This window comes from Anolis sagrei, chromosome 1 (genome assembly GCF_037176765.1).
Source record: "Anolis sagrei isolate rAnoSag1 chromosome 1, rAnoSag1.mat, whole genome shotgun sequence".
Taxonomy (NCBI): domain Eukaryota; kingdom Metazoa; phylum Chordata; class Lepidosauria; order Squamata; family Dactyloidae; genus Anolis; species Anolis sagrei.
The window spans coordinates 268033335-268054983 of record NC_090021.1 but is presented as its reverse complement, the minus strand read 5'-3'; the positions used below and the strand labels follow the sequence as shown (position 1 = coordinate 268054983).

Below are 21649 nucleotides of genomic sequence, written 5' to 3'. Positions count from 1 at the left end.
GACAATAGCTTTATAAACAAGCTTATGGAGAGTGAAGCCCTGAGGGACCTCCTTGGGTGGCAAGCATGGGCAAAGTTGGGGCCTTCTCCCAGGTGTTTTGGACTTCATCTCTCACGATTCCTAACCGCCTCAGGCCCCTTCCTTTTCCCCGCTTAAGCGGCTGAGGGGGAAAAGGAAGGGGCCTGAGGCGGTTAGGAGGTTAGGAATCGTGAGAGATGAAGTCCAAAACACCTGGGGGAAGGCCCCAACTTTGCCCAGGCCTGCATGAGCGAGCTGGGGCCTCCCAGGTCAGCAAGGCCCAAGCAGGAGGCCTGGTCCCGGCAGAGGGAGGAGCAGGAGGCGGAGGCCCGGGCGAGAGGCGGGGCAAGATGGCGGCGCCCGGAGAGCTGGACGCGGGCCCGCTGAGCCTGGGGCTGCTTCCCACCGACCCTCTCCTCCTCATCCTCAGCTGCCTCGACTACAGGGATCTCACCAGGTGGGCGCCAGGGAGGGAGGGGAGGGGGCTCGCGTGGCCTGCCTCGCTTTCCGTAGTTTCCCGTCGGAGGGGAAAGCGAGGGAGAGGAAACCGCCATCCCTGTTCTTTCTCCGGGAAGGAGCCGAGGCCGCAGGTGTGGGGGAGGCCGAAAGGGGCGCTGGCGTGTTTTTGTAGGGAGCCAGGCTGCCAAAAGGGGGCAAAGGAGGCCAAGAGGAACGCAGAGGCGACGATGGGGCGCATCCACATTGTAGAACAGGCCTGGGCAAACTTGGGCCCTCCCTCCAGGTGTTTGGGCCCTCCCTCCTCAGTTAGGAATTGTGGGAGTTGAAGTCCAAAACACCTGGAGGGAGGGCCCAAGTTTGCCCAGGCCTGCTGTACAACTAATGCAGTTTAGCAACAATTTAACTGCCTAGGGGCCCCTTCCACACAGCCCTATATTCTAGAACAGTGGGTCCCCAGATGTTTTGGCCTTCAACTCCCAGAAATCCTAACAGCTGGTAAACAGGCTGGGATTTGTAGGCCAAAACACCTGGGGACCCACAGGTTGAGAACCACTGTTCTAGAATAAGGTAAAAGTTGTCCCCTGACATTAAGTCCAGTCATGTCTGACTCTGGGGTATGGTGCTCATCTCCATTCCTAAGCCGAAGAGCTGGCGTTGTCCATAGACACCTCCAAGGTCATGTGGCCGGCATGACTGCATGGAGCACCATTACCTTCCCCTCTGGAGCAGTGCCTATTGATCTACTCACATTTGCATGTTTTCAAACTGCTAGGTTGGCAGAAGCTGGGGATGACAGCGGAAGCTCATGCCACTCCTCGGATTAAAATCTGCGACCTTTCAGTTAACAAGCTCAGCAGCTCAGCGCTTTAACCCACTGCGCCACCGGGGGCTCTCATATTCTAGAATAGCAAGGCAGAAAATCTCACATTATCCGAGTTAACCCAGATAACCCACTTCAAAGTAGATATTGTGGGATTTTAACAGACTTCAAGAAAAATCTGAAAACCTGGCTTTTCCGATGTGCCTTTGGAGAGTGACCATCCACACCATTTGCGTTGCCCCTTCTATAGTGTTGCCCCTACGGCACACTTTCCCCCATTCTAAACTGAAAGCTTTACCCCACTGTTTCATTTTCTTGGGCCCCCTCACTTACATATTTCCTATTTCTAACTTACCCAGGGTTTTATCATTTTATCTTGTCCATTTGGCCTGCCCTTCCTGTTCGATTTTATATTGTGTGAATTTGCTTTATTACTTCATTTTGTTGTTGTAATTTATTTTCTGATGTAATTTGTATTTTTGTATTCTGTATTTTACTGTGCCGAGTTCCCATTGGGGAGATGGTGGCGGGGTATAAATAAAGAATATTATTATTGTTATTATTAATATTAATATTAATATTCTGGGATACAGGGCTGTCTGGAAGGGGCCAGCGCCGTGAAATCTTGGGAACAATGGCTTTACAAGGCCTTGGGCTTTCTCTGTGTCTCCAAAAAGTAGCTCCTAGGATTCCACAGCATTAAGCAACTGCACCTAAGGCAGTGCCAAACAGCATTAATTTTGTGGTGTAGATGCCAACATCCCCCCCCCCCCCTCTGTTGATGGGCAGGTTTCTTTCCCCAAGGCGCCAACAGGTGTGCCTTCTGTCTGGGCTGGAGGCTGTCAGAGCTGGCTTGGCTCGAACCAGACCTTGGAGGCCCGCCTTCCACACAGCAGAATAAAATCCCACTTTATCTGCTTTGAACTGCTGGAATATATGGCAGTGTGGACTCTGATAATCCAGTTCAAAACAGATATTGTGGGAGTTTCTGCCTTGATAATCTGGAATATAGGGCTGTGTGGAAGGGCCCTCCATTAGCCCCAATCTAGATCTTATATTGTCCACTTATCTCCTGGTTAGTAACAGTCCCTCAATTAGGGCCCTTCCACACACTTTCTCTGTGTTTTTATGATAGAGCCAATTAGGAAATGACATTTTTTATTTATTTATTTACTTACTTTGCTTGTATACCGCAGTTTCTCAGCCCGTAGGCGACTCAACGCGGTTCACAACAAGAGCAAAAAAGTCAATCGTACACATACAATATTTAAAACCATTAACGGCCTAGTATACAAATAATGACACATCAATAACAGCACATTCGCATCTCGTAACTAAAATCGTGATCCAATTCGTCATCCATAAATCCGTTCCTATATTCATCGTTCAATTGCACTGTTTATCCGAATGCCTGTTCAAACAGCCAGGTTTTTAGTTTTCTTCGAAACACCATTAGCGAAGGAGCTGATCTAATGTCCATGGGAAGGGCGTTCCACAGCCAAGGAGCCACCACAGAGAAGGCCCTGTCCCTCGTCCCTGCCAGCCGTGCTTGCAATGCAGGCGGGATCGAGAGCAGGGCCTCCCCAGAAGATCTTAGAGTCCTGGTGGGTTAAATTCATAAAATGGGCTATCAAAATAAACATTTAAAAGAAAAACTATAGATAGGTGGCAATTTTTTGTAGAAATGAATACAAAACAAGTCTGTAATGAGAAATGGTAGCCATGTGCTATAATGAACCTCATCCAGATGAATTAGAAAAAAACTTTGAGTGACTTTTGTGATATTGTGTGCCTGTATGGGAATTGCAGTATATTTCAGGAGATACGCCTCATGTGTATAGTCCTGTTTGTAGGTGTTAAATAAGGGGTATTCCATGATATCCAAACGGCAATTTTTGTGAAAGAAAATTTTCATGTAGAGTGCACTATTTGTTTTAAGCAGCTGACGGATGTCCCTTTCTGTCAAAAAAGAATAATCAACGTAACCCTTGCGTCCTGAGGGATATGTCTCAACAAAGTGCCATACTTCATGTCAGACATGATAGGCAATCAGAGCATGTCACTTGAATGCTTTAGTGATCCTTTCCAGTGCAAGATTTTAACACATGGTGCTCCATTGCTGGTTTTCTTATTCACAGCTATACTGCAGAACTAAGTGATGGGATGAGGTTTATTCTACCAAATGGTACCTACATACATAAGGTCTGTGATTAGCAGATCTTCTGCTAATTCTAGGTTACCTGGTTTAAAAAAGTCTCCTAACACACCTCACTCTATTCTGGCAGTACAGTTCAACTAGTTTTGTCACAACATTGTCAGTGAGATAGTCTTCCCATGGTGCACAAGGCTGCTTCTCAAGGTAAATGTTTCTCTTCAGGAGATATTAAATCTTAACATTGCAGCAGCTGCACATCTTTATACCATATCTTTCTAGTTTCCTTGGCATAAACTACTGGAATAGGGAGCTAGACAGGGGGAGTGTGTCCCTGTTAGTTCTGCTGGACCTCTCAGCGGCCTTCGATACCGTCGACCACGGTATCCTTCTGAGACGCCTCGCGGGAATGGGCCTTGGTGGCTCAATATTGTCCCCCATGTTATTTAACATCTACATGAAGCCATTGGGAGAGATCATCCGGAGTTTCAGGGTGCGGTGTTATCTGTACGCAGATGACGTCCAACTCTGTCACTCCTTCCCACCTACTACTAAGGAGGCTGTTCAGGTCCTGAACCGCTGCTTGGCCGCTGTGTCGGACTGGATGAGGGCGAACAAATTGAAACTGAATCCAGATAAGACAGAGGCACTCCTGGTCAGTCGAAAGGCCGAACAGGGTATAGGGTTACAGCCTGTGTTAGACGGGGTTACACTCCCCCTGAAGACGCAGGTTCGCAGCTTGGGTGTGATCCTGGACTCTTCGCTAAACTTGGAACCCCAAGTTTCGGCGGTGTCCAGGGGAGCATTTGCACAACTCAAACTTGTGCGCCAGTTGCGCCCGTACCTTGGGAAGTCTGACTTGGCCATGGTAGTCCACGCTCTGGTTACATCCCGGATTGATTACTGCAACGCGCTCTACGTGGGGTTGCCCCTGAAGACTGCCCGGAAGCTTCAGATGGTCCAGCGCTCGGCAGCCAGGTTGCTAATGGGAGTGGCACTCAGGGAGCATACCACTCCTCTGCTGAGCCAGCTCCACTGGCTGCCAATCCGCTACCGGGCAAAATTCAAGGTGCTGGCTTTAGCCTATAAAGCCCTAAACGGTTCTGGCCCCGCTTACCTCTCCGAACGCATCTCCACCTATGAACCGACTAGAACATTAAGATCGTCTGGGGAGGCCCTGCTCTCGATCCCGCCTGCGTCACAGGCGCGCTTGGCGGGGACGAGAGACAGGGCCTTCTCAGTGGTGGCCCCTCGGCTATGGAATGCCCTACCGGCAGACATCAGACAGGCACCTTTGCTGCTGACGTTTCGGAGAATGGTTAAGACCTGGCTTTATGAACAAGCGTTTGGTTAAGCAGTGCAACCAATCAAAGGAAGACGGTAAATGGAACATAGGAATGGCACAAGGATTATGAGAACGGATCTGATTTCAACTGAGGCGTTATGTTATGTTTGTTTTGTTGATTTGTCTTGTTTGATTGTTAATTGTTGTGGATTGATGCTGTTGATCCTGTTTGTTGCATTGTTATGTTTTAATTGCACTGACACTGTTTGATAATTGTACCATGTAAACCGCATTGAGTCGCCTGTTATGGGCTGAAAAATGCGGTATAGAAATAAAGCAAATAAATAAATAAATAGGCATGTGCTTCTGAAATTGAACTGTTATTAGATCTATCCCTGGAGTGTATCTCTATTGAAGCTGCTTAAACATAGTTTGTGTGCTTTGAAAGTCAGGCAGTTGATCAGTGTTGTTTTGTCAGTCTTCATGTATCTTGAGTGTATCATATTTTTCAGACTCCTTATTAGACTGAAGTAGTAACCACATGAAATTGGATGCTATAGCTCAGGCATGGGCAAAATTTGGCCCTCCAGGTGTTTTGGACTTCAACTCCCAGAATTCCTGACAGCCTACTGGCTGTTAGGAATTCCGGGAGTTGAAATCCAAAACAACTGGAGGGCCAGAGTTTGCCCACACCTGCTATAGATCCCCCAAAGTTTTATGTTTTCCATGGTGCCCCCTCAACACTCTCCAACCTGGAGTAGTAAACAAATGTTTGCCTTCCATTCCGTGATGCCAGGGACTACCACACTTTAATTGGGTTTCTCTTAAACTTTCCATTTCCTCCTCCTCTATGTAAATTTGCCTCTGGGACATTCCAAGCCATGCCTGTGTTTGCTCTTAACTGTGTGTAGATTTTTATGTCAAGTCCTTCCACTCTTCTCTCTCCTTGTATACATGTTTCTGCTTCATCTTACCTGGATGTTCTCAGATGAAGTCTCTGGCTATTTTGTGGCAAAATGTAAATTCTACATTCTGCCCTTACCACTGAAGATATCACTACCTCCACTGGGCCTTCATGGATAAGATCAAATAAGTGTGTACTTCTTATTCCTCCTTCCATTCAACGAGGAATTGACTAATTCTTACCTGATAACCACACCAGATCATTTGCATCACCTTTCAGTTTCTTAAAACACTCAAGATTCTTTTGACTACAAATACAAAAATAAAATAATCAACTACAACAGAAATCCCAGTTAAAATTGTATTTAGCAGCTCAAATTTGTGGACATTAAGACTTTTGAGGTGACAGTATCAGTCTAGTACTATGCAGTAAAACACATCCTCCAGTTTCTTTGGCCTCCAACTCCCAGAAGCCCTAGTTAGCTTGTTCAATGGTCAGGAATTCTGGGAGTTGAAGGCCCAAGCAGCTGGAGGCCACAGTTTGAGGATGCCTGCAATAAAAGGTAATGTTAGCATAATGTGACAGTCAAAGGGCCAGAATTAAAATAGGCTGGACTTCTTTGGGCCACATGCCAGGGGCCAGAGACACCTTGCTCTTAGGGAACCTTTCCACAGAACCTTTGGCATCCCACCTGTAGCCTGAGCATAAGGCTTCCTCTGCACTCTCCATAGCCATGAAGCCTTCTCACTCCTTGGGCCTTAGTGCACTCATTCCCTGGTACCACCAAGTGGGCACACATGGACTCCGTGCACTGCCCAAGGGAGCCTGAACTGCTAGGCAGAAGAGGGACAGCCTCACCTGTGCCCTCTCTCTTCCCAGCAGCACTTTGGACAAAGAGGAGGTATCAGTGGGGTCTGGACACTTGGGCTTGACTCTTCTCTTGATCCCAACCTGAGGGGAGAGGGTTGACATTGTACCGGTGGCTGCATTGTTGTACCGGTGGCTGCATTGCTGATGCCCGGGACGCATTCTGCCTGACAGCTGTTGTTCTAGCAATCCACAGGAGGCATTATCACTCATGTGGTATTACTAAGCTAGAGCATGCATTCATTTAGAGACATTCATATTATATTCATATTAGTGTCAATTTCAAATTTTCCATTTTGATTTCTTCAGCATCATTGTTCATGTGTAATTTGTATTTTCAGCTGCTGTTGTGTAAATCGTAGATTAAATCAGCTTTCAAGTCATGACCCATTGTGGAGGAGGCATTGCAAGAAATATTGGCTTTTGACTGAGTAAGTATGGCTGATACATGGATGTTTTAAGCTCCAAAATGGCATGCAATATATGATTACATGCCTTCCTTTGTGGAGAATGATTACATTATGTATCAAAATTTGAAAAAAAAAACGTTCCTGGTTCGAAAGTGTTATTCCTGTTTAATTGTGCTTTACTTACTTTGGAAGTAGCTGTTATACTCCAGAAACTTCATTTTTGTGGCTTCCGCAAACTATGTTGAATTGAGTATGAGATATTCATTGAAAACTGTGTTGAATTGACTATGAGATATTCATTGAAAAACTATAGCAAAACGTGCTGCAGAATGACACGCAAAAACAATGTTTTTGCAGTTGAGTAATCTTTTTCATGTTTTTATGACATAACCAATTTGGAAATGACATTTATAACCCAAGAACAGTAATAGTGTTGTGTAGTGTTACCTGTTTGAAGGCAGCCTCAAGGTATGTCTGACTTAAAGATGCCTTGAGTTTTTTGATCAATAGCTAACACTAGATGGCAGTACAAGGTCACCTGTTACACATCCTCCCATAGTTGTGACATGAATTCATTAACTTATTTATTCAATTGTAAGACATCATTGATTGTAAGATGCATCTTAATTTCAGTACTATCACCACTAAAAATATACATTAAGACCATCTGTGATTCTAAGGTAGTCCTGTTTTTAGAAATGTTTATATAGGAAAACAGTTTATCTTAGAATTGAAGAAATACAGTATCACTTTACTCGTTTTTTCATAGCAATGTATTTCCTGGTTAATTTGCATCGCTTAAAGTACAGACTTTGCTGAAATATATCATTTATTGGATTAAAACCAGATGTAACAGTAATTTAGTTAATCGCTTAACTAGCGCACAAATTGTCAGTTCAAAATGGCACCATTTGCTTTTCAAGACCTTTTTTTCTGCTCAGTCTTTGGTTGGCATTGACTTTTCTGTAAGCTTGGTTTATCTAAGTAAGGGGATTATTTCTATGAAAAGTGATGAAGTATTGTTGTTTCCTTAATGATGATCTAACATCCCATACATACATACTAAACAGAATTGGGTTATAATCCAATTTATGTTTTCATCTGTTTCACACATTTTTGAAATATTCACAAAATATATTTAGCTAGTTATATTTATATCTTAATAAGGCTGCATTAACACTCTGCTAGAAAAAAACCTCTTAGAAATTTAGCACTGTCCTTATTCTTCTTCCTTTAATATGGATTTGTTTCACTTTGAAAGATTGATTTTTTCCTATATTCATTATTTTAAACATGTGGTAAACTTTTGAGTCCAAAAGAATATATAAACAACAACATTAACAGCTTTTCTACATTTTTCACTGCTGATTGGTACGTTTGCAAATGACATGTGCTCTTCTGTGCTTTTTTAGAGCTGAGAAATCCAGGAGAAATAAAAGCTGGAAAGCAATTTTTATTGATTTTTATGCTGATTTGGGCAGATATATTCAGTATTATGCTACACTTAAAAAGGCTTGGGATGATTTGGAAAAATACTTGTTGCAACGCTGTCCCCGGATGATTACTTCTTTGAAAGGTATGTTTGCCATCTTTCAAACACTAGAACATCATTCTTTCTAAGTAATTTTTTCTCCATTTTATTTGTAAACCCAAGTGGAAATGTTTTAGTGACTATCCTAGGCTGTTAAATATAGTAAAAAAACAAAAGCAAAACAAAACCCCCCAATAATCTAACATTTTATTTGATGTTCTGTTTGTCCCTTCCGGTTTGAATGTATGACAGATCTGTCCTTTTAATTTCACTCTGTCATGTGAAATAATAGAAATTGTATTAAGTTGAACATTTTATTTAACACTAGCTGTGCCCTGCCACGCGTTGCTGTGGCCTATAGTAAAACTTATCAAAGTTGAGGTAGATATCTGGACTATTATGAAAGAGAGGTCCCTACCTATTCCTTCCCCCTTTTCCTCCCCCTTTCTCTCCTTTCTTCCTTCTCTCCCTCTTTCTTTCTTTCCTTCTTTCACTACTTGGTTTCATCCTTCTCTCTTTCCTTCATTCCCTCCCCCTTTCTTCCTTTGCCTTTCTTCCCTCCCTGTTTGCTTCCTTCTTTCACTTTTTATTTCCTTTTATTTCACCACCATCATAACAATAACAATAATGCAATGCATTGCCTCTGGGACCTGACACCTCTCCCATTCCCCCTAAAAGGGTCTCAGAGGAATAATAATAGCATCATCATAATAATAATAGAAATAACAACCTTTACCCGCCACGTGTTGCTGTGGCCAACCTTCCCTCTTTCTCTCCTTTCCCTCCCTCCCTCCCTCCCTCCCTCCCTCCCTCCCTCCTTCCTTCCTTCCTTCCTTCCTTCCTTCCTTCCTTCCTTCCTTCCCATCTTTCCTTCTCCTCTTCTTTCTCTATCTCTTTCCTTCCTTCCCCCTTTTTCTTTCTCTTCTGCTGTCTCTCTTTTCTTTCCTTCCATCTTTCCTTTTCTTTCCTTTTCTTCTTCCTTCTTTCTCTAACTTTCCTTCCTTCCCCCTTTTTCTTTACCTCCCTTTCTCTTTCTTCCTTCTTTCCTTCCTTCCTGTCTTTCCTAGATTTTGACAGGGCGGGAAGGGGCGGGGTGGGGTTTGGAGGTGGTGTGAAGTAAAAGGAGGTAAGATTGGGGCGGGGGAGTGATGGAGCGTGGGGTTGCGTGTGTGTGTCCGGCAGCGGGGGGAGTGATGGAGCGTGGGGTTGCGTGTGTGTGTGCGGCGGCGGGGGGAGTGGGGTTGCGTGTGTGTGCGGCGGTGGGGGGAATGATGGAGCGTGGGGTTGCGTGTGTGTGTGTGGCGGCGGGGGGAGTGGGGTTGCGCGTGTGTGTATGCGGCGGTGGGGGGAGTGATGGAGCGTGGGGTTGCGTGTGTGTGTGCGGCAGGGGGGGTGTGTGTGCGGGAAGCGGCGCGGCGGGGCTTGGAGTGGGCATGGTTTCCGCAGAGGGAACGTTGGCCGGAAGGCTATGTGCGCGCGCCAGGGAACTTGCGGCTGGGCGCCAATGCGCATGCTCAGTTGTTTTGCCGTTTTGTGTGTTGTTGTGTTGTTTTTCATTTTGAGTAGATATGTTTGTACCTTGTGGGTTGTGTTATGGGCATGGGAATTTTGGTTAAGTTTTGTTGGGGGGTTTTTGAGTTTTGTTTCCTTGTTGGATGCCCCTAACAAATTTATATATATAGATTGTGGTCTAGAAGCAGAGAAAGGAAAGGCAGAAAAAAACATTTGTACCTTAAAGGCTTATTTTGAGAAATAATGTATCTATAAATGTGAACTTCAAGACAGTGTAGACAGTAGTATGATTGATTCTACTAATGACTTGGACATCCACAGATTTTGGTATTCACAGGGATCCTGAAACCAAACTGTAGTGGATACCATGTCCCCACTGAACTGTCCCTTCTCTCCCTCCAATAGCAAGGCAGTGGCAGCTAGCTGCAATGGAACTGTACCTGGCTTTTCTTTTCTCATTCTGAATTTAAGTTTGGGTCTTCAATTGCTCTGCATAACATACATTGTTTATGTTCTCTGATAATGTCCACTAAAATATGAAGTTTCTAAATATTCACAGAGAGTGTACAGGAGGAAGAGTTGGATGCAGTGGAAGCACAAATTCATTGCAAACTTCCTGATGACTATCGCTGTTCATTTCGGATCCATAATGGACAAAAGCTAGTTGTTCCAGGGTAAGAAATTAACATTACCTGTAATTTGTGTTAAGCAGTTGGCCACCTTCCTATCTATATAAGGAGGTATATATTTGAACTGTATCTTTAAAACTGTCAGCACTACTGTATTTACTCAAGTCTATTGTGCCATCAAATTTAATGCTCACCTCAGTTTTCTAAACTCTTAAACCTCAAAATCCTGAGATCTGTAGTTTTACAAGGTCTATAGCTTTCTCTGCCAAAGAATGCTGGTGCCTCAGCAAACTACAATTGCCTGGATTACATAGTACTGAGCCATGGCAATTAAAAGTAATTCTACAGTGCCTAGTCTGGGGCCCTAGACCTTAGCCCCCAAATCTACTTAAGAGCTATGTACCACCATGTATGCAAAAGGAATCTCAAGTAAATCTCATGAGAAAAGCTCCTCTGACTTATTGGAAGTAAGTCCCATTATGGGGACTAAGTAGCATCACACTGCACTTTCAAAAGTAGGATTTAAAGTGTACGCTGACTTTCAATCCCTTGGCTGCCTCCCGCAGAATTCTATGGTTTGTAGTTTAGGGAGGGGCCTTTATCATTCTCAGGCAGAAAAGTCCTGGACCTCCCTAAACTACAAGCTCCATAATCCTACAGGTGGCTTTAAAGTGTGGTGAGGCAAATCATATCTGATCTTGGAAACATGTCACTGCCATAGGTTATAGGTTGGTATGGGCTGTATTTCAGATGAAGGAATTGGAAAAAATTACTTTGTGAGGCCCAGCTTGGCCACAGCTGCTGCTGCTCCTCCCTTCCATTCCCCTCCCTCCTTTTCAGGGCTGGGCTTATTCCCCACCTCCCAGTCCTCCCTTTGGCTTCGCCTGCACCATGACTTAGCCATTAGTAGCAGTCTAACCTTGCCTATGTTTTTCTTATGGCTGCTGCATGTTTCAAGCTTCATGTCACTCCTGAAGCAGCTTCCCCTTTTGCTTTGTTTCAGCACTAAGATTACCATAAAATGCAAAACTATTGTGTATCCTAATTTTGGCAATCTAACTTAGCCAAAAAAGGTGCACATTAGACTCAAGTAAATATAGTATTTTTCTTACCAGTCCCCCCCCCCCCCCCCCGCTCCATTAAAATGCTTTTTCTTTTCTTTTTGTTGGTACATAGGTTGATGGGAAGCATGGCACTTTCCAATCACTATCGCTCTGAGGATTTGTTGGACATTGACACGGCAGCTGGTGGCTTTCAGCAGCGGCTAGGACTGAAACAGTGCCTCCCCTTAACCTTTTGCATTCACACCGGATTGAGTCAGTACATGGCTTTGGAGAGCGTGGAGGGTCGCAGTAGTTATGAGATCTTCTACCAATGTCCAGTAAGAAAGACTTCTAAATAGATCCTTTAGACAACACTAATGATGCTCACCTGCTTCAGTAAGATGAAATTGATGCAGTATATGGTAGGCACATCATGACTCTCTGTGTAGACTGTTTCAAGTCAAGTTGTTTTTCATCTGTGAGCCCCTTTCCCATCAAAGGCTAAAGGTCACAGGAATGTTCACATATTCTAACTGAAGAAAGGAAATAGCAAAGAAATGTTACAAATGGCTGTAATTGCTGTGAAAGAAGCTTAATTTGATGGCAGAAAGAACACGTCACATAATTTTACAGCCTCATAGAGGGAAGCAAGATTATACTTACTGATTAAGCTTCCCAGATCTTACCTTTAAGTCTTTGACATATAATGATATATGTAATTTTGGGTTTTCCTTAATTTTTCAAGAATTCCTATTCTTGAAGGTATTTAATGTTATATTGATAACCTTATCTTCAACCCAATCTGTAGCCTGTAGAAACCTCTTTACTGATCTGTATAAGGGTTATCTGTTCTGTAGCTTATGCAGTGAAATTATAGTACAACATTGATTAGCAGTGCTATTTGAAAACACTAATAATAACACAATAATATCTTGGTGGTGGGGATACATATGATTCAACCTTGACTATTAAATTTTAGGTTTCTTGCAAACCTGTTAAGATGTAATTTTTGATTTTAAGTCATATATAAGAATTTGTGGTGCATTATGGTATTTTTATCAGTCAGACTTTTAGATAAGGTATATTTTCAGTAATTTATTCTTTTCAGACCATACATTTAAATGTGCAAGTAAACAGGCTATCTGGTTTTAGACCCCTTAAAAGTATGGGGTTGGTAGGACAGGGACATGTGCCTTTCCATTTACAAAATCATTCCTGTTGGCCTGGAAACCAAGCTTCCATTTCCCAAACATACTGTAGTACAACTTTTTTTTCATCTTTGTAATACCAAGAAGTTAGTTGTATTCCTTAAATATAACTTTGGATCTAATATGTAATATTATGAAGATGCTTGCAAGTTACTGCAATATTAAAGAATCAGTGATAAATTCTTAACTAAAATTTGTGAATGTTTTATATGTTTCTTAGTACATAGCAAATCGTAACATACAAAGATATATTCTAAAGAGATGAAACATCACAAATTATTTTTGATTGAAATTTCTCTTCATCTGACTTCCTCTAGAATGAAAGTGAACAGTTGTTTTAAAAAAATGATTGGCTATTCCTGATGCCTTCATAATATGTTTTCATGAAACTAGAATGACAACCAAATTTAGCTACATTTTGAAACTTCCATTTGCTTGTGAAGTCTTCACAAACTTCTGCTCTTTTATTGCTATTGTTGGAGAAGCCAGGTCTAAAATCCATCTGTAGATTCTTCAGAGAAAGCTCAGTATTTGATAGTAGAAATCACATGTCTTTGGGTATAAATAATGTACTTTTTCTTTTTGTTTAAAGGATCAAATGGCACGAAGTCCCTCTGCAATTGATATGTTTATTACAGGTAAAATATATATTTTAGAACTGAAATGGAAAATATCACAGGGAGGACATGTTTAATTGTAATCTTGTTTTGAACTTTGTTGATTGCTACAATTCATTTTGGGAAATTAAAATGTTTCTCAGTCCTTATTGGACTATTCTTTTTAATTTAATTTATGAGCTAATATTTTTCTCAAGTGTCCACAGAAACTCTTGCCATGTCTGTGATAGCACCACTTCCTCTCCTGTTCTTAGGAACAGCTTTTGTTATGGAAATGATATATATTTGCTACTTCACCAAGACAGATTTGATTTTTTAAAAAAAGATATTTATAGAGACCTTCCAATGGATTGACTAACTGTTTGTTTGTTTGTTTAGCTTTCTTGTAAAATCTTTTTCTCTATCATTTAGGTAGTTCCTATTTGGAATGGTTCACCTCCTATGTAAACAATGTAATAACAGGTGGCTATCCCATCATCCGAGATCAGATTTTCAGGTATGTCTTTTATTTCATAGTACTTGATCTGTCATTTCCAACTGAGACGAAACAAAATGATCATAAATGTATACAAATTAGAATTTTTAATGTTGTAGCAGGTATAATTGAGTGTTAAAGAATTAACAATGTATTTTCCTTAAATACTTCAGAACCTGGCATATTGGTTTTTGTTGTGTATGGTTTGAGTGAGTTTTAATGCTGATGTTTTATACCCTTAGGTTTTATTTAATTGTGTTTTATTTGACTGTTATGCTCTGCTATGTTTTATTTTAATCGTGCTTTTTGTTTTTAATGGCTTGTTTTGTTTTGATGTTCTGTGGACATTTTGTCCCATGTGTAAGCCATCCCAAGTCCCTTTGGGGAGAGCAGTTTCTAAATATTTTTCTCTGAGATCTAACTGAAATCTAGCATTTCTAACTGAAATCTAGCATTGGGGAGGCAAGGGATAAAAATAAAGTTATTATTATTAGTAGTAGTAGTAGTCTAAAAGACGCAAAATCCAATTCTTTGTCTTCTTCAAGATAAACTGTGAATAATATGTAAGTGCTAAATATAAAGGATTATATAGAATATGAATTGTGAGCATCGTCTCTGAAAGTGGCCAGCAATAGTCTATGAAATTAAAAATGCTCCTGGAAGAAGTTTGTAATTTCAACCACTGATACGACTATGTAACAGAAATGGAAAAAGTATGTTCTTGCTTTGAAAGTGTTAATTTCTGTTTAATTGTGCTGTACATACTTTGAATGTAGTTGTTCTGCTCCAGAAACTTTGTTTTTGTGGCTGCCACAAACTATGTTGAATTGGTTTAGACTCTGAGATATTCATTGAAAAACTATAGCAAAATGTGCTCCAGGATGTCCCCTAAAAACAAAGCTTTTGCAGTTTAAAAAACCTTTTCCATGTTTTTATGATAGAACCAATTAGAAATGACATGTATATAACCCAGGACCAAAACATTGTGTTACATAGTGTTACCCACCTTGAATTACCATATTTACTCAATTCTAACTCTCACCTTTTTTGACTAAATTGCCTTCCCAAAATTAGGGCATACATTAGATTCGCATGATACGGTAAATACTCTTTTGGATTTCAGGGAGGGTTTTGAAAATTGAGGTGCGCATTAGATTTGATGGCACATTAGACTTGAGTAAATACGGGTAAGTCTGATAGTGAATACAATTTGAGAGGCACACTTGGTCACATTACTGTTTCTTAACCCATGTATTAAGTACTTGCATACAAATGTATAAGTGCTGTTCATTATAAATTTTCCAGCCAAAGAAACACTCACATGAGTCATTATACACTTACATGAGGCATTTTGTTCTCATGAGCATTCGGTGCTTGATCCTCAGTTTCCAACCCAAAACAACTGGTGGAATATGATTGAAAGAGAAAAAAATGTGTTTTATTTCAATATGTCTTTGGGTAACTGAAAGGGGAATCATTCACAAATAGTTCAAGATGTAAAAAAACAAAACACTGTGCTTCACTTGTTAAATGTGGCTTGGCTGTGGTTTTTATTCCCTTGCCCAGCTTTCTGATGAGATGTGTATTTTCAGATCTGTACAGCCAAGCAGTGGTAAAACTGTACAGCTTTCACAACACTGCCACTGGAGAGGCCTGAAACAACTACAGACTCATCTAGTGGTCGGGATCCATTAGTCCTTTTAAAAAAGAATGCATATTTATATTACTTGCTATATCATTATAAAACATTGCCTTTGCAAGTATTTGTGATTCATTTGATATGAAGAGATGGCCATTAGAACAGGGAACCTTAAACCTTTTTGTTCCATAAACCTCTTTGCCAATTCAATAAAAATTGTAGATCCCTTCAGATAGTTTTATGACACTCAATATCGGAATGTCTTTAAATTTCATTTTAAGATTATTCATAAAATTTCAAGATATGGAGTAATAGTAATGTGATACAAAGTTTCATATGTGATATGAAATTAATGCTACTGTAATTTATTGCGTACATTCATAAGTGAAAAAAATGCTAGATTTCAGTTAGATCTCATAGAAAATAAAGATAATGAGTTCTTTAAAAAAAACAAACTTACAGATGATATGAAATATTTCCACAGACCCCCAAAGGGTCCAAGGACCTTTGGTTAAGAACATCTGCATTAGAATATAAGGTCATTAGATTAGACTTCATAGATAACATGTACACATTATCCTTGGTAGATAAGTATGAGCATTTTTTAATTTCAATTTACATTTGGCCTTCCCATAGATTTTAATAATGTGTTGTCTTATTGTTAATGTTTACGTTATTGTTTTATTGTCTATGTTTGATTTTAATTGCTTGTATTGTTGTTATTATTGCTTGTATTGTTGTATTGGGCTCGGCCTCATGTAAGCCGCACCGAGTCCCATGGGAAGATGGTAGCGGGGTATAAATAAAGTTTTATTATTATTTATTATTATGAGTACTGACCTAAATTTAGCAGGAATGTAGGTGTGTTTTTATTGTGACTTTTTATGCTGGCTTGGCTCAATCTGTACCATGTTTAAATTTTAATGTGTAAATTGTCATTTATAGTATCCCCATTTATGTTTGAATGTATATTTCCCCCTTAATATCATGTGGTCCTCCAAATGTTTGACTGGAGTTCCTAGTGTTCATTGCTGTGGACTAAAGAGTCCTGCATTTGTTATCTCCGCCTTAAATTTTCTGATGAGGACACGAGATTTCTTTTCTTTGTGTAGATATGTTCATGATAAAGATTGTGTGGCAACAACAGGAGATATTACTGTCTCAGTCTCCACGTCATTTTTGCCTGAACTCAGTTCCGTACATCCACCTCATTATTTCTTCACTTACCGAATAAGGTAGGAGTAATTAAACTATTTTGTTAATTCTATCAACATGTTAATGGCATGATGAGAATTTTTTGCTTTATTTTATTAGAAAAGGAATTGCATAAAATATAAACTAGCATTCTCGCAATCGCAATATACAGGCGGGACCTGTTTCCACTTATGAACTCTTTCTATCAATAGAAACGGGGGAGGCTGTATCCCACCTCCCTGCGCATCTCTCACAATTGGTTGCATGTGTGGAACAATTGCAGGCAGATCAGACCCAAGCCAACTGAGATCCAGAGTGGGCCACCAACTTTGTGCCATAATGGCACCCTCTTCCCAGGGCCCTGCATGCTCTACTGTGGTTCTGAAAGGGAAGGCAAGAACAAGCAGCGAATGAGTTCAAACTTTGGTTCGTTGGTTGTTGGACCTGACCAGAGTGCCTCAGATGTAGGCTTCACTCTGGCCAGGGAACATATAGGTAGTAACTTTTTGACCCTGGAGTAGGTTTTCATATAGCCCAGGGGGATTCCAGGAATAGAATGGAACAAAGTCGCATTGCAGATGTGCTCTAGCATGATGTTATATTTAGAACCGTGAGCATTTTAAAGTAAGAGAAGGGAAATGTTGCCTGGTTTGTGCAAGGCTTCCCTAACCACCGAAATGACTTCTGCTTTGGATTCTCCGCTTTGTTCCGTTTTGTGGTCCATATTCCTCATGTATGGAACATTCCAGATGGTGAATTTTCCATCATGATCTGTCTTCTCAAAGTTATATTTTTTGTGCTGGATTGTCGAATTTCTGAAGTTGTTGTATTCTTCTTTTGGAGAAGAGCACAACTTTATGGCCCACTAATAATTGTATTTAATTAAACTGCACAGATGCCATAGCCAGTTATTGAGTATCGCCATACTATTATCTTCGTGTTCTTGAAATGTACTTAGATGTACAGGCAGTCCCCAAGTTATGAACAAAATAGGTTCTGTAGTTTTGTTTTGTTGTGATTTATAGAAAACTCAATATAGACCAGTGAAGAATTCTGTATTCTGACAACAATGCCAATTCTTTGATTTTTTTTCTAATTCTTTTTTCCCTTCATTCTCTTGAATGTTCTCTGTTCTCCTCCTCAAATATTGTAGGAGACATTTAGATTGACTGTTTAGATAATTCTTCAGAAAACAATTTCTTCCCTTTTCTCCATGACTCTAGAAATTCCAAACAGTAGTTTATGAATGCCACAGGAATTTTTGTAATTGCTGCTTTACTGTGTGAGAGATCACTTAAATACGTTTTGTGCAATTTGTTAGAATTGAGATGTCCAAAGATGCACTGCCAGAGAAGACCTGTCAGTTAGACAGTCGGTACTGGAGAATAACCAATGCCAAAGGTGAAGTTGAGGAAGTTCAAGGTCCTGGAGTAGTAGGTAAGGGGTATTTCAAGATCTTTCCTAATTGGGGAAGTATTTTGGGATTGAATGTATGCTTGTTTGAAATGCCAGATTATTTTTCTAATTGTCTCTTTTTAAAAGGAACCAAACAAAACAGAATAGGGCACAAATCTAGATCAGACTCTGCCATAGATTCTGCCAAAAATTATCCATTATGTGCAGATACTGTTTTCAGGTCAGTTTTCATCTCTAAGCTGATGTGTTGTAGTGTGTGACTACATTTCCCCATGCAACATAAAAGTGATTTGTTCAACTAGTCAGTTTTATTAACACATTTAATTCTACCCTAATTGGAATATTTTTGTTCTAAAATTGAATTCTTTTGCAACTTTGTTTCCGCAGGAGAATTTCCAATCATCAGTCCTGGTAGAGTTTACGAATATACCAGCTGCACAACATTTGCCACTACTTCTGGATACATGGAAGGATACTATACATTCCATTGCCTTTACTACAAAGATAAATTTTTTAATGTCACCATTCCTAGATTTCATATGGTTTGCCCAACATTCAAAGTATCTGTAGCACGCATGGTAAGTTTCAAACTGCTATTCCTAACCTATATTGCTGATGTCATTTCCCCAGTAAACTGTTACATTTGTCTTTTTAGGAGAAAAATTAATATGCTTTGAGTGAAATGGATGGAATCATTTTCAAGAGTTTTAAAATGTATTGTTGAAGGCTTTCATGGCCGGAATCACTGGTTTGTTGTAGGTTTTTTCGGGCTGTATGGCCATGGTCTAGAGGCATTCTCTCCTGATGTTTCGCCTGCACTTTGGCAAGCATCCTCAGAGGTAGTGAGGTCTGTTGGAACTAGGCAAAAGGGTTTATATATCTGTGGAATGACCAGGGCGAGACAAAGGGCTCTTCTCTGCTGGAGCTAGGTGTGAATGTTTCAACTGACCACCTTGATTAGCATACAATGGTCTGACTGCGCCTGGGGCAAACTTTTGTTGAGAGGTAATTAGATGTCCCTCTCTGTTGTTGTGCTGTTGCAATTTTAGAGTTTTTTAATACTGGTAGCCAGATTTTGTTCATTTTCATGGTTTCTTCCTTTCTGTTGAAATTGTCCACATGCTTGTGGATTTCAATGGCTTCTCTGTGTAGCCTGACATGGTGGTTGTGAGAGTGGTCCAGCACATATAATCACTATAGAAGTGATTTTAAAAAGAATTCTGAAAGTGGCATATGCGGGCAACACTCATATAGGAAAGGATCTAATTTGCGCAATGTTACAGCAGATATATTTGATACTGCTGCAGTAGTATATTTTGTGAATATGTGTAAGTATAATTAAGTGCACACTTATAGAAACAATATTCACTAGTCAGTCTTTTTCATTTTGGCATAACCTGTCATATTGATGTGCCCTATTTTGTCTACAGATTGCCAGGTATAGGCTTCATATGATGAATCCAGGAATACAATCAGTCAATCAGGGATTTTTATGGAAGCAATATAGATAGGTCAGATTCTTCCACAGAATAACATTATCATTCTATATATGAATTGAGCCATCTACATTAAATTGCCCTGCTCTCATTAAAGAAAAGTGTCCATAGAGAATGAATTTGGATTTGGATTCTAACCCCTTGACAAGAACTACTGTAAAATAAGAGCAACATCTTGCCTATGAAAACTTTGTGAAATTCACAGGGTCACCATAAATCATCAGGCAACTTGAAGGCACATCCTTAGGTAAAGATTTTCCCCTGACATTAAGTCTAGTCATGTCTGACTCTGGGGGGTGGTGCTCATCTCAATTTTAAGCTGAAAAGTCGCCATTGTTCATAGACACCTCCAAGGTCATGAGGCTGACATGACTCCATGGGGTGCCATTTCCTTTCCGCAGATCTACTCACATATGCAGATATGATCTACTCACATATGCATGTTTTCAAACTGCAAGGTTGGCAGAAGCTCGGGCTAACAGTGGGAGCTCATCCCACTCCCTGGATTCATACTGCCAAACTTTCGGTCAGCAAGTTCAGCAGCTCAGTAGTTTAACCTCCTGTGCACACAAATTAATAGAGTTTTTGTACAGATTACAGTATTTGAGTAATAATATTTAATATGCCTTTAATAGTCACAGATAGGGCTTCTAACACATGAAATAACTCTTTCAGATGTAACAGTGAGTATCCAGGAAGATTACAAGCTGTTTGCTGAATTAAATATTTGTGAAAAACTAGGCTGAGTGGTATCATCACCAGTGAAAGCAACACTAGATGGGCTGGAAGCATAAATTGGAGCCATATTTAGCAGAGGTGGTTTTGAAATTAAACTTCATCTCAATTTGTGTTGTTCTAATTCTCCTATTTAGGAAACTAATCATAATGAGTGTCCTATGGATGAGGATGAGGATTCGACAGACACTGATGAATATGAAGATCGGCGCAGAATACTGGACATTCCTGCTCCTTCTGGGCGTTGTCCACGCCAGACCTGAGCAGATTTTCAAAAACTCTTTCCTCAGTTCTATAGGGAAATAATATTTCTGAATATCAAATAATTATTTGGCAGTGGAGCAACCAGAACATATTCTGGTGCTGATTCTGGCTTACATCTGATTAGATGTACAGGCTGGTTTTTTCTCTTTTGTCTTGCATTTGTTGCTGGAGGGAGAATTTATTTAACTGGAAATGGGATACGACAGCGTGGTGAGCTTTATTCTTTCAAATAGTTTTACAATTTGGTGGGGAATCACTGTACATTTAAATCTTATTTAAACAAGAATGGTGCTTTCTTTTTCTTTTGTTGTAATAAAACAGTATGAGTTTATAACAACAAAAAAGGAGAAAAAATAGGCATGCTATTTTCATAATGATTCTATACTGTTATTCATTTATACCATCAGTGAACAAAAGAGATGTATCTTAAATGTATCTAACCATTGGGATGAATTCTTGTATATTTAAAACTTAGCACAGATATATATATGCGCCAGGAAAGCTGTTTATATGCTCTTAATCCCATATCCAGTTTCTAATCATATAAAGGCCTTCTGGAATGTGGGATGAACATCTTGCCTACTTCATTTTTTTCATTTAATGCATCTTATAAATATGTAAATATGACTCCAGTCTTTCAAATGCCATTTTACTCTGTTATAAGTGATTGGAATTTTGTTCAACTATAAACCATGTTTTCCTGAATACCATGTGATTTTTTATATAAAAATACAAACTACTTGAAAATAGAATATCTGCATGAATGACTAGAGAGAGAGAGAGAGAGTACAAAGTAGGGGGTACGTAATATTAAAAAGCCATTAAAATTGCAAAAACAAACAAACAAACCAAAAAAAAATTGAATAAGAAGCCTTGGAGACAAAAAGTTAAATTTAATACTACAGACCTATATATCCAGGATGGGACTCCATCTGGCCTATGTTGTTGGTTTCAGTGAAATACATCTACAGGCAG

The 21649-nt window shown here is 40.2% G+C and overlaps 1 protein-coding gene across 1 annotated transcript; it reads left to right on the top strand.

Annotated features, from left to right (window-relative positions):
• Nucleotides 1–335: 335 nt before the first annotated feature.
• Nucleotides 336–21379, top strand: FBXO3 (F-box protein 3). Its single transcript, XM_060765059.2, has 11 exons — nucleotides 336–475; nucleotides 6847–6936; nucleotides 8328–8491; nucleotides 10518–10632; nucleotides 11764–11968; nucleotides 13431–13476; nucleotides 13867–13951; nucleotides 16682–16804; nucleotides 18085–18200; nucleotides 18567–18757; nucleotides 20548–21379. The coding sequence occupies exons 1-11, from the start codon at nucleotides 369–371 to the stop codon at nucleotides 20671–20673; spliced, it is 1368 nt and encodes a 455-aa protein (XP_060621042.2). The 5' UTR covers nucleotides 336–368; the 3' UTR covers nucleotides 20674–21379.
• Nucleotides 21380–21649: the final 270 nt, after the last annotated feature.